Raw genomic sequence first — 13,289 nt, forward strand, 5'->3', positions numbered from 1 at the left:
GTCCTAACAGTCTCAAATGAGAGCCAGTAGGTAAAATTTATAAGGAAGACAATTATGCCACTTTATAAAACTAATAAATTGGTATATTGCTTTACAAGGTAGTAGATTCTCCACTATCTCAAGAATATTATAGATAAATGTAAGATTTGGACAGACCTTTCAACCCTGAATGCAAGATTCTTTGTTGTTGAAGGGATTCATGTTATCAGCAAGGAATTAAACTGGATAACTTGTAATGTCCATCTCATATTTCTGTGGTCCATAGTAGGAAGAGAATTGTTCCTTGCATAACAGTGAAGGATTCAAAGTAAAGATAAAAAACCAAAGACAAAATTGAGGAAGTGCTTACCGATTGGTTACAAACTGAGCAAAATAGGTGGATAAGTGAATTCACCGGGGTTGGAGAGAGTGTGTTGGCGCTGTTTGGAAATGGTGCTATGTGCCTTTTAACTAGGAAATCTGTAAGAAGAGAATGGCTGGGCAGTAGGGAGAAAGAACCTCGCTAACGTTTGTGTGAATAACCAGTAAACCAGATTTATATACTGCTGCAGATTTCTTCTGAAATGTTCTCTGACTTGGGAAAGAAATGAAAGAATCAAGCAATGGCGGTAATTCAAGTTTGAAGGTTGTTATCATGAACGTGAGAGCTCCTGGTGAGAGCAGCTTTGAGTGGCTAGCCATGCTGTCTAGCACAGACTGGATAACCACAGAAGTTTTCAATGAAGGGTAGAGTAAGGATGGAGTGACTGAAGATGAGAATGGGGGAATAAGAGATTGATAAAGGCGACTGCTGCTTAATAGTTATGTTTGGAGAAGGATAAGGCTTAGAGCATGGCAGTGTGGTGGCTGGATGTGAATTACAGATCAAATTCAGTGTAGCCATGTATGCTTGGATGCATTGTCAGCCTGTGTGTGATGTTTATATGGAAATAAAAAATGTGAAACAAGTTGTCAAGGAAGGTTAAGGTGGATTTCCTGTAAAGAAGGGGATGGGCAAGAGGAAGTGACCAACGACACCAAGGGTGATTTGAACAAGATGGTATAGGGGATGGTGTGAGTTTCAAATAAGTAGAAAAGGAACAGGGCTAATGGCTCAGTGTTCTGAAAGTGGCTCTGGGGAATTGGGGTGGGAGAAAATGAGTCCTTAGCAGGACAGCCTCTGTGGAGCAGTCATTGTCAAATATTGACAGTCATATTTTTATTAAAGAGGTGAAAAAATGAGAAAGGGGGAGTTTGCCTCTGTAAGACTTATGAGAAGAGTCAACATACCTTATATATAATCAGAGAAATGATAAATTATGATATAATGGTGTATTAAGAATTGTAAAGCAAAAATAAATAAATAAATATCACCCCCCCCCCCCCAAAAAAAAGAAGAAAGGGAGGGAAGAGATGGGCAAGGAAAAGTTGGCTGCTTGTAGTGGTTGGTGAGGGAAGTGGAATGGAGGAAGTACTGGGGTAGGGGAGAGAGGCAGTACAGCCTTGCTCAGGCAGATTGATGTGTGACAAGGAAGTTTTTTTTTTTGTACTGGGGATTGAGCTCAGGAGCACTTAACCACTGAGCTGCTTCACCACTGAGCTGCATCCCCAGCCCTTCTTTGTATTTCATTTACAGACAGGGTCTCACTAAGCTGTTAAGTGCCTTGCTAGTTGCTGAGGCTGGCTTTGAACTTTTGATCCTTCTGCCTCAGCCTCCTGAGTCGCTGGGATTACAGGCATGCGCCCCCAAACCTGGCTGAAGAGTAAGATTTAACCACTGCAGTGTAATATCCCACTCTACCCCTTCTTTTGGTGGTATTCACAGCTTTGGCCTTCTGGGACTTATTGAGGGAATCATTCTGTTCCCTGCTCAAGTGGATTTTGAGATAAGTGATTCTGTCTAAAATCAATAACATGGTCAGGACCAAAGAGGAAGGCCAAGCATTCCTAACAAGAAGGCACCATCTCATGGTTCTGTGGGTAAAGTCAACTCTCTTATGTGGTCCTGGAACCAGAGTGTGAGCAAAGCAGGGGTGTGAGAACTTGTTGATTGCATGGTACTAAATCAGTGTCTTTTGTTTGCTTTGCAGATGAGCGGGACCGGGTTCAGAAGAAAACATTCACCAAATGGGTCAATAAGCACTTGATGAAGGTAGGACTCCATGTCTGTATGCTGCCTTAGCACCTCAAACTGTTCTTGAGCTGCATCTATCTTTCTCTCAGATGATTCAGATTGCTCACTGTGTGCTTGGGTCCATGAAGATTCACATGTGACAGACTAACTCCCTCCTCCCCTCCCTCCCTCCGTCACCCACCTTCCTTGTCCCCTCCCTCCTTCCCTCCCTCTCTTACTCCCTTCCTCCTCCTTAGTCATAACAGTGTGAGAACAGTAGCATTACATGCTATTACCTCAGAAGACTGTGATGGAGGATACCAGGTGATGATTCCTGGGATTCTAAGAACACTTTGCTCCTAACTTTAAAAATTATTTTATAAACCCTTTTCTTTATTTTTAAAGCTGATTACTATGTAAGGATGGGACAGAAGGGACTTTGTTTTCTCTCTAAAGTATATAAATCGTAAATGTTCCATTGATGGATTTTTATAAGAATTTTACCACCCTGTAAATCAAGATATAGAACATTCCCAGAATGACTAGAGTTGAGAAGATTTTATTATTAAAATCAAGGCAGAGGGCTGGGGTTGTGACTCAGTGGTAAAGAGCTTACCTAGCACATGTGAGGCACTGGGTTCAATCCTCAGCACCACATAAAAATAAACAAACAAATAAATAAATAAAGTTATTTAAAAAATCAAGGCAGAGACACTGTGGTGGCAGTAGGATCTGAAAATAAAATTTGTGAGTTCTAATAATTCCCACTGCTGGGAAGGGTCAGAAGTGATCTCTTAATTGCCAAATCTAGTGGCCAAATTTTATCTTCCTCTTATTTGATTTCTCTTTAGCACTGGACACTGTTGTCTATCCCTTGAAACCTTCTCTTATATATTGACTTCTAGGACATTGCTTTTTCCTGAATTTCCTCCTCCCTGTGTGAATGCCTTTTTTCTGCTTCTTTCACTGGCTTTATTCATCTCTGACTTCCATTTGCTGGTCCCCAGAGTCCTAACTTTGACCATTTTCTTGTTTTGTTCTCTGTATTCTTAAGCAGTCTCATCTGTTTTAGTCATAGGGATATTTTGATTGCTGGAATGCAAAGAAGCACAAGTCAAAGTGGATATAGGATGATCTCTTAGAGTCTGATGTCTAGATGCAATGGAACTTTATGAAACCAAAATTTGCCGGCAGCTCCTCTCTGTCTCTTTTTGGGGGTCCCCTGCATTCATTTCTCTCACTGCTCATTTGTGGTGAGCTGTGATAAGATACATCCCTGAAGTGGCATGGTCCTAAAGGCACAAACAGAAAATCTGATTGGTTGGGGGTTTCTTTTCCTCCTTGGGTCGGTGGTCTTCCTGTAGTTCAGTAAACTCTGGCCCAGGAGATGGTTACATACACTTGTTTAGTGGGCCCTGAAAATAAAAGTCTTTAGACTTTAGTTTCAAACTGAAAGACCTGGATAAAGAGGCAACTAGAGAGCCTTTTCCTGTATTCTTGTCCAATCCAAAGACGTGTATTTCTCACAGTGTACTTGACACATGCATCTGGATGTTACTCAGGCATACCTTATATTTGACACATCCTAAATTGTTAAATATTTTCATTCATGTACCTAGATTCCCAAGTTAGGAATGCAGAATCATATTTGATTTAATACTGTCAATAATCTCTCCCTTTTTGCCGAATCTACTCACCATCAACTTGGAAAGATAGCTTACATTGTCTTTTCTTCTCCATATTCATCACCTCTGCTCTTGTCCAGGGCTTCTTTATCTCTTGTCTTGACTATCATAATAGTTTTCTAACTAAGTGTTCTATAATGATAATAGTAGTAATAGTTTATAGAGGGCTTCCTGCAAGTTAGACTTTGCTATTTTTGGTACCAGGGATTGAACTCAGGGGCACTCAACCACTGACCCACATCCCCAGCCCTATTTTGTATTTTATTTAGAGACAGGGTCTCACTGAGTTGCTTAATGCCTTGCTGTTGCTGAGGATGGCTTTGAACTCGCGATCCTCCTATCTCAGCCTCCCAAGCTGCTGGGATTACAGGTGTGCACCACCACGCCCAGCTCAAATCAGATATTTTATACCAAGTCCTTTATGTGAATTATCTCATTTAATACTTCAGTGACCTTCTTCTATAGGTTCTATTAACACCCCCCCTTTTATCTGTGAGGAAAGTGAAGTTGAATACAACTTATTTAAGGCCATGCTGCTAGACAGAGGCACACTGAAATTTACAATTCACACAGCCCAAAGTCTGTAACATGTGTTCTTAACCTGCAGTGCCTGGCTCTGCCTACCTTTCCAGGCTCATAGTGCCAAATTCCCCTCATTCCTTAAGCTTTTGCTGAACTATGTATAGGCATGCTGTTTAATGGCTCTGTATCTTTGTTCGGCTTCTCTCTCTGCTTGGAATACATTTCCAAAGTCTATTCTGACCGTATAACACTAACTTAACACCTCCTCAAATAGTTTGGTGACCCTACATGTGGGATCTACTACCCTTTTCTTTGTATACTTATGCATGTTCCTTATGTACTTCTGTTACAGCTTTTTTTTTTTTTTTTTTTCCCCCTTTAATGGTGCTAGGGATTGAACCCAGGGCCTTATACATGCTAGGCAAGCACTCAACCAACTGAGCTATATCTCCAGCCCCTGTTATAGCTTTTTATATACATTATATCTTTTTGCCAGATTGTAATCGGAAGGCACACATTATATCTTATTTTTATACTTTCAGGACAAAGAAGGAGAAAGAGGGGGAAAATGTCTGTTCCGCTCTGTAAATTGCTTCAGTGGCTACCAGTTGCCTCTAGTTGATGGTACCTAACTCTGTTACTATGCAGAACTCTTCACAACCTGTTCCCACCTACCTATTCAGTTTTATTTCCAAGTAGATTTCCCTGTGTAGCCTGTACTCTAGCCAAAGGGACAATTCAATGCTCCTTAAACCTTATGTACTTTCACACCTCTTTGTTTATTTCTCTCTCCTTAGAATTCACTTACCAGCCTCTCCTGCTGGCCATTGCCCATTTACCCTTTAAGGATGAGCTCCAGTATAACCTTCCAGAGACTCTGACTTCCATCTCTTAGCCTGTTTTAATTGCAATTCCATCTCTGTTCCATGGCATTTGAAGAAATGCTTGTGTGTTCGCCTATCCATCTCCTCTTTTAGAGTGTTTATGGAGGGTTGGGGCAGTATTATACTATTTTCTCTGTCAAGTACTACGCTATGAGAAGTACCCAGTAATTATTTGTTGACTTGAATAAATAACATTTTGATAGTACAATGGATCTGACTTGATCCTTCAATAATCCCAAAGAAGATAAAAATATTGCTGGGTGTGGTGGCACATACCTGTATTCCCAGCAGTTTAGTAGGCTGAGGCAGGAGGATCTTGAATTCCAAGCTACCCTCAGCAACTTAGTGAGGCCCTAAGCAACTTCGTGAGACTCTGTCTCAGAATAAAAAGAGCTGGAGATATGGCTTAGTGGTTAAGCACCCCTGGGTTCAATTTATATATATATATATGAGAGAGAGAGTGTGTGCGTGTTTGTGTGTGTGTGTGATATATATATATCACACACACACATATATGTGTGTGTATATATATATATATATATACATGTGAAAACAGTATAAAATACTTTTATCTTGTGTGTGTATACGTATATATATATATTATAGTATACACACACACACACACGCACGATAAAAGTATTTTATACTCTCAGTTTTCACAACTAAGGAGAGTGAGAATTAGCGAAGTGAAGTGACTTTTCCAAGATCATACAACTAGTGAGGTGTGGAGCTAAAGCTCAATCATGAATCTTCCAATCAGAATCAAAATCAATAGGTTATTCTACTAAACATTCCCCCACTTAACTCTCCTTTCATACCTAACAATTGGGAGAACTGAACTGATCCTGCCTTAAGCTTGTTCCCTAAACATTGTAGTTGAATTCAAATGCTCTGACTTCCTGCTGCTCATTTGTAGCTGGTGCTGCCTGTTGGGCCTCTGCCTCAGTGCTGTGTGTTGACAGGAGGCCCTGGGAAAGGAAAAGCTGGAGGAACACATCATAGCTTTGTTAGAAATTGGAGGCCAGCCAGAGCTTTACTTAAACCCTTGGCTATTTTTCATCTCTTCTCAGGCTGACAGCCTTACAATTCCAATAGTATTTTTTCATTTTGGGAATTTTAGAAAGAGGTTCACTGCTAATCAGAATCATTGCTCTAAGTTGGAATTCTTTGAATTAAGGAACTGAGAATTAGAGATCAAGATCTGTTTTTTGCAACTTGGGCATCCCTTGCTTGGCTGTCTAGGTATACCCAAATTAATGTTGTGTTTGGCAGAGAGACCAATGTAAGGTTAAAACCAATTAAGCCCCCCAAGTTCTAGATTTAGTTGATCTGGAATCTCTTGAGTTTCTAAATATCCCTTTGGGAAACACCACATTGTGTTCTGGAATAGTAAATAACTCTTTATTAATTGACAACAGAATTGATCCATTCTTAAAAAAGATTTGTTAAGGATAGAAGCAACTGAAATATATAACAATCTAATTAAGAATGCAAGCCCACAAACCTAAGAATTCTGTTTATCATGGCAGAATCATTAAAAAGAAAAATCTAGAGTTCTAATGAGCTCTTTTAAAGTTATCTGTACTATATTTCTAGGGCCTGGTAGCTGATAAAGAGTGTCTTTAGAGAATGTTAAAAAAAAAAAAAAGTTCAAATATGTGCTTCTCAGGACGAGGAGAAATGCTTTCTCTGATTAGTTCCTGTTGACTTAAGGGGTTAGTATTTGTAAAGGAAAGGCCAATATTTAACCTAGCAGATGGAATAATCTTTGCATTTTTATTCATATATATAATCTAGAAAGCACTAGCCTTCCTGGAATTTCAGTTAGAATTCTAGATACACCACCAAAAGTTTTTAAACTCCAAATACTCACTGCCATTTCCAACTGTTCTCTGTGTATTGTAGGTTTTAGTTGAACAGATGGTAACACTAATGAGTCCCCGCACTGTTTGCTGTGCAGCCTCCACCATGGCCACACAGGATAGTTCACCAATCCCCAAACACTGGACTTTTGCAGCTCTTAGCTTCTTCATGTCAGTGGGAAATGTCAGAAGACCTTGGTAACAGAGTTTAATCAAAGCAACTGACAAAGGGTGCTGGTTAGAGGCTGAGAAAAGGAGGGTTGCTTTTGCTTCCTAAGTGTGGCCCTATGGTGGTGATTCCTGGCTGTCTCTCTGCCTGGCTCTGATTATTCAGGGCTTGGTTTTACTCTAAATGCACCTAAACCCCCACCAAAAGTTTGCTCCTTCATTTGGATTTGAGCTTTACTCTGGATTCTCTATTCACTACACCCTAGTGCCTGCCTTTTAAGTAAAGCTACTTAAAAGCTACTCTCGTGTATTTTAGAATCATCCTCATCCTCAGGGAACCCTCTATTAATATTGTTGACTGATATTATCAGTAGAGTCTAAAATTTAGGGAATTCTCAAAACAGATGATAGAATTCTTATCTGCTAAGAGACTTACCCTTCGCTCCTCTTCTCACTCTGCTCATTCCAGTAGGGATTCCTGGCTTCCACTCTGCTCCTTCCAGTTGAGCCCAGATCTTCTCAGAGTGAAAAGTCTAGGGCAGCTATAGTCTGTTTTTTAGTGTTAGACTTTTTCTCAAAGAGAAATTTGGCTGTTGAATCCATGTGGAATTCCCCTCTTACAGTTGAGAGACTTATCAATTCATGGAAGCATCTAAGCTATCAGGGTAGCATCATTTCCCCTGTATCTTTTAGTAATTGTAGATGAGGGTAAAAAACATTCTTTCTCTTCATAACTTTCTCCTCTGACCTATGTGTTGCACTCAGCATAGTTTGGGTCAAGGAAATTGAGCTGCTTGTGTTTCCTTCTAATACATAGTCTTAGAGGAAAGCCTTTCTGAATCAAGTTTTCTGTGGATATCAAAGAATGCTATATCACAATCCTTGGTTATTTTCTTTTGTTGAAGGATATTTTTTTTTTTTTACTGTTTAATATTGTTGATAATATGTCATTTTGACCCATCAAGCATAGAAGCCTTGTAGAGGGAAAAAGCACAACTGGGGATAAGGAGATAGTTACTTGGACTCAATTCTTGACACTTCTGCACTAAACGATCTTACACAAGTTACTTAACTTCTTTAGGCAATGATTTTCTCATATGTAAACCAAGTGCATTAGAGCTAAGTAATCTTTAAAGTCTCCTTGGGCTCAGATTCTTATTTCAAGAACTTAAGTGTAATTTATTCCTTTTGTTAAAGCCATCTAGAAACTAAGGGAATTGAGTTTTCCTTGCTTATTGATACGTGGGGATTGGGATTGATTGGCCTAGGTTAGGATAGACTTGGTCTCTCAAAATTTGACTGTCCGGGGCTGCAGTTGTAACTCAGTGGTAGATTACTTGCCTAGCATGTGTGAGGTACTGGGTTTGATCCTTGGCACCACATAAAAATAAATAAAATAAAAAGTATTATGTTCATCTATGACTGGAATTCTGTTTTAAATTTTTGAACATCCACTATTTTTTTTTTTTGTACCAGGGATTGAACCCAGGGGTGTTTAAAACTAAATCACATCCCCAGCTCCACCCCTTTTTGGAAACAGGGCCTCACTAAATTGCTTAGGACCTTGCTAAGTTGCTGAGGCTGGCTTTTAACTTGTGATCCTCCTGCCTGAGCTCCCAAGACGCTGGGATTATAGGCATCTGCCACCATGCCTGCTGATCATCTACTAATTTTTGAAATAACTTTTTTGAGATTTAATTAATGTCATATAAGCCACCCATTGAAAGTATGCTATTGAGTAACATTTAGTATAGTAACATAGTTGTACAAACATCACCACAATCATTTTTACAACATTTTGTCACCCTCAAAGAAACCCTGTTCCCTCTAGTCTCCCTATAGGCTCTGCTTACTTGTAGGCACACCAATCTACTTTGTGTCCCTATAGATTTGCCTGTTCTGGATATCCCATAAAAATGGAGTCATATAATATGTGATCCTTTGTAACTGACTTCTTCTGAGCTACATTCCCAGCACTTTGAATTTTTTATTTTTGAGACAGGGTCTTGTTAAGTTGCCAAGGCTGGCTTTGAACTTGTAATCCTCCTATAACAGTGTTCTAAGTCACTGGCACAGGTGTGTGCCACTGCACCTTTTTTTTTGTTTGTTTGTTTAAATAACTGACTTCTTTCACTTAGCAAATGTTTTTAAGGTTCATCCATGTTGTAGCATGTATCAGTATTTCATTTCTCTTTGTTGCTGAATATTCTTCTTGGCTGTTAATGCTCCTGTGAACATTGATTTACAAGTTTTTGTCTGGACTCATATTTAGTTCTCTCAAGTAATATACCTAGAATAGAATTACTAGACCATATGGTAGCCTGTGTTTAGCCTTTTGAGGAACCAAAGTAGCTGTACCATTTCACATTCTGCAAGAAGTGTGTGAGGGTTCCAGTTTGTCTACATCCTCACTAACCCCACTGTATGTCTTTTTTATTATAGCCATCTCAGTAGGAGTTAGCTTTGTGGTTTTGATTTATACTTTATTTATGGCTAATGATACTGATCATATTTTTATGTATTTATTAGTCATGTGTAGTTGGAGACATTCACTAATTTTAATAGCAATTCTCTCTCTCTCTCTTGCTTCGCAGTGCTAGAGATTGAACCAAGGGCTTTGTGCACACTAGGCAAAGTGGTCTACCACTGAGCTACATTCTTAGCCCTTAACAGTGACTTTCTTGGGAAGTACAAACAGGGAAGGTCTTGAATAGTTAAAAGTTTTCACTTCTTTTATTTGTTGACAGAAGAACTTGATTATATTTATATTGATGCTTCTTTTTTTTTAAGAGAGAGAGAGAGAGAGAATTTTAATATTTATTTTTTAGTTTTCGGCGGACACAACATCTTTGTTTGTATGTGGTGCTGAGGATCGAACCTGGGCCGCACGCACGCCAGGCAAGCGCGCTACCGCTTGAGCCACATCCCCAGCCCCTATATTGATGCTTCTTAAGCACTTTTCGCTTCACTTGGTGTCTGACTCTAAAACTTACGATACCTAGTCTCCTGGATTTTCTTTTAAGAGATTTGTGGAAAACCTTAGAGGCAAGTATGCATGTGTAGAGGGAGGGACTTTAGACATGTATTGAGTTCTTTGGGCCATTCAATAGCTGTATGGTTTTGGGATGTTAATCGAACTCATCTTTGCATTTAAAAAATTGCTGACATAGAAGCATCAGTAAGTATGAGCTGGTTCTGTACCTTTCTCTGGGTAGAACTGGGTCCAGTATGCTTTGGAAACAGAATACTGTTCCCTGTTTTGGGACATTCTCCAGGAAAAATGTCTCTCCATATTCCCCTCCCTCATCATCTCTGTACCTTTCTGTTTTTGTTTTTTTTTTTTTCATAAACATTTGGTTATTACGGTCAAAGATTGAGATACATAATAAACTCGTATTCACCTAAATTTCTTATATGTTTGAATTTTGCTATTACAGTTGTAAAACAAAACTGAAATTTTTTTAGAAGGAGCTATTGAGAACTTGATGTGAAATTAACTTTACATTTAAAGGTAACTCCTTTTTCTTTTTAGTACCTGGTGGTGTTTCACTTTCTAGTGGTAACATGGTGCTACTTGGTTTTTAAGCCCTATGTAAGTTATTTAAATAATTATTCACTGCTCACTCCCAAGTTTTATACCACATTAAGGTCTTATCTATCAAAACCAAATTTGTCTTCCTCTCTGCCCCCCATTTATAAAGAGTTTTTTCAAAATAAGCAAAAACAAAAACAAAACAAAAAACCTTAAACACTGCAGGGGAATCCAGGAAAGGTGGCACACACCTATAGTCCCAGCTACTTGGGAGGCTAAAGCAGGAGGATGCGATGAGCCCAGGAGTTTGAAACCAGCCTGGGCAGCATAGTGAGATCCCATCTTCCAAAAACAAGCAGAGGAATCACATATGTCACATAGTGTACTGGTTCCCTTGAGTAATGAAAAGAAACAAGATTGTATAATTCATGGCTTCAGGTATATGTGTATGTTATTTATTGCAATAATACCTAACAAGGATGGTGAAATTTGTTTTAAAAAAAATTCCTTATTTGACTTAGTTGTCTCTTCTCTTCTTAACCTTTAATATCAAGCATTTAATATTTTCTAACCTTTTAAAACCTATCACTCATTTATTTATAAAATTATTTCCATTGTACCATTCTCTTATTTTCATAAAAAAGGAAAGTTTTTTAAAAGTTAGAGCTTTACAGTTATATATAGTAGTTGGGTTCATCCCAATGAATTCATACATGCATGGAATTTGATTTCCTTTCATGATACCCCCCCTCAATCTCCTTCCCCTTTCCCATTCTCCTTCTGCTATACCAGACTGTCTTGCTCATCTATTAATTTATATTTGATTTTTTTTTCTTTTGGGTTACACATGATATAGTAGAGCCTATTCTTTCTATTTTTGCATTGAGATGAGGTTCCCTGACATATATTTATATATGCATTAACATGACAAAAGGAAACTTTTTTACTTATTTGTGGGAACATTAAACAATCATTTCTTAGTCTTCATCCTCTTTGACCTCTGCTTTTGCATTTAGTACTGCCAATCGTCCATGCCTTGATTACATTTTTCCTTCTACCTCCTTCCCTGCTCCTGTTGTCCACCTCCCTCCCTTTGTTGATTGCTTTTCCATCTCCTACCTTTTAATTCTGTGTATTCCCTAAGGCTCATTCCTTAGTGCTGTGCTCTTCTTTCTTGACCCTAACCCAGAAAACCCAACATTTCCCAACTGTAGCTAGCCCTCTGTGCATATGACTTCTAAACTTATTGACCCAGATTGAATTCTGGGTATTTCTAGCTGCTTCAAGAATATTTCCAGGGCTGGGGCTATAGCTCAATGGCAGAGCACTTGCCTAGCATGTGTGAGGCACTTGGTTCGATCCTCAGCACCCCATAAAAAAATAAAATAAAGGCATGCTGTTCATTTGCAACTATAAAAAAATAAAAAGAAAAAAAGAACATTTCCATTTGTAGCTCCTTCACTGTCATTTTGAATTCCACATATTTGAAATTGAACTTCTCAAATCGGCTCCCCTTCCAACCCTCATGACTGCTTATTTCTGTTACTGATGCACTATACTTGTTCTACACTGAAATCTTGAAACATTGAACCCAATTGAGGGAGGATGTTGAAAACTTTGAGCCAAATATTAAATTTTTAGCAATTTTGTAAGTTGGTTGCTAAACACAGCCATTATTAAAAATTAAATCTATAAACTTACATTTAAATTATGTTTAAAATAAAAGTAATAAATGCTCAAAGCTCTTCACTTCATAATTATTTTACTGCGCATTGTTTTTTCTGTTTTCTATGCTCTTGAGATTAATTATGTCTATTGATATAAATAGTATATAAAGGTGTGCTACTGTACATTTCTTCTCAATGTCTTACCTTGAAATTGGTTGTGGCAGGAGTATTTATACCATGGAAATCAGCAAATGCTGAAAGCTGAGCTAGGTATCTAGTCTAGTTCATTGTCTAGACTTAAGAAAGTGATGGAGAAAGTGTTATATTGCAGGTTAAACTTAACAGTGTTCATGTCTAGAGCTAATACAACATTCTTTCACTATTTGAAAACTATGATTCAATTCATCATGAACCATTTTCTCCAGCTGAATAATCTACCTGTGACCTTCTTCTTCCTTTACACACAACACATACTATGTATTTCCACTTTTCTACCTAGTCTTGTGTATTTTTCCATCTTTTTACCAAAATATTGGCTCATCCTCTAAGTTCCATCTCATCCAGGAAGTTTTCCCAGCCTTTGTTTTTTCCAATTCCTATTCTGCTTTGAGTGCTACATTGAATATCATAATTGGGAAGTAATTAGTGGGATATAGTGGTGCATGCCTGTAATCCCAGCTACTTAGGAGGCTGAGGCAGGAGGATTGCAATTTGAGGCCATCCTCTGCAGCCTAGTGAGACCCTGTCTCAAAATTAAAAATAAAACAGGCTAGGGAGGTAGCTCAGTGGAATAGTATTTGCAGTTTCCTGAGTTCAAGCCCTAGTGCCCCCAAACAGAAAAAAGAACTATAGTTTTCCATTGAAATGTAAAAATCCC

At 38.6% G+C, this 13,289-nt stretch overlaps 1 protein-coding gene across 17 annotated transcripts in view; it reads left to right on the forward strand.

Moving 5' to 3' along the window:
* Positions 1 to 13,289, forward strand: part of Macf1 (microtubule actin crosslinking factor 1) — a 337,023-nt gene that overhangs the window by 120,295 nt on the left and 203,439 nt on the right. For all 17 annotated transcript variants that reach the window (XM_071617700.1, XM_071617705.1, XM_071617701.1 and 14 more), the window contains exon 2: positions 2,070 to 2,131. In XM_071617700.1, coding sequence (XP_071473801.1) covers positions 2,070 to 2,131 — 62 coding nt within the window. The remainder of the gene's footprint in view (positions 1 to 2,069; positions 2,132 to 13,289) is intronic.

This window comes from Marmota flaviventris, chromosome 10 (assembly GCF_047511675.1).
Source record: "Marmota flaviventris isolate mMarFla1 chromosome 10, mMarFla1.hap1, whole genome shotgun sequence".
NCBI classification, from domain to species: Eukaryota; Metazoa; Chordata; class Mammalia; order Rodentia; family Sciuridae; genus Marmota; species Marmota flaviventris.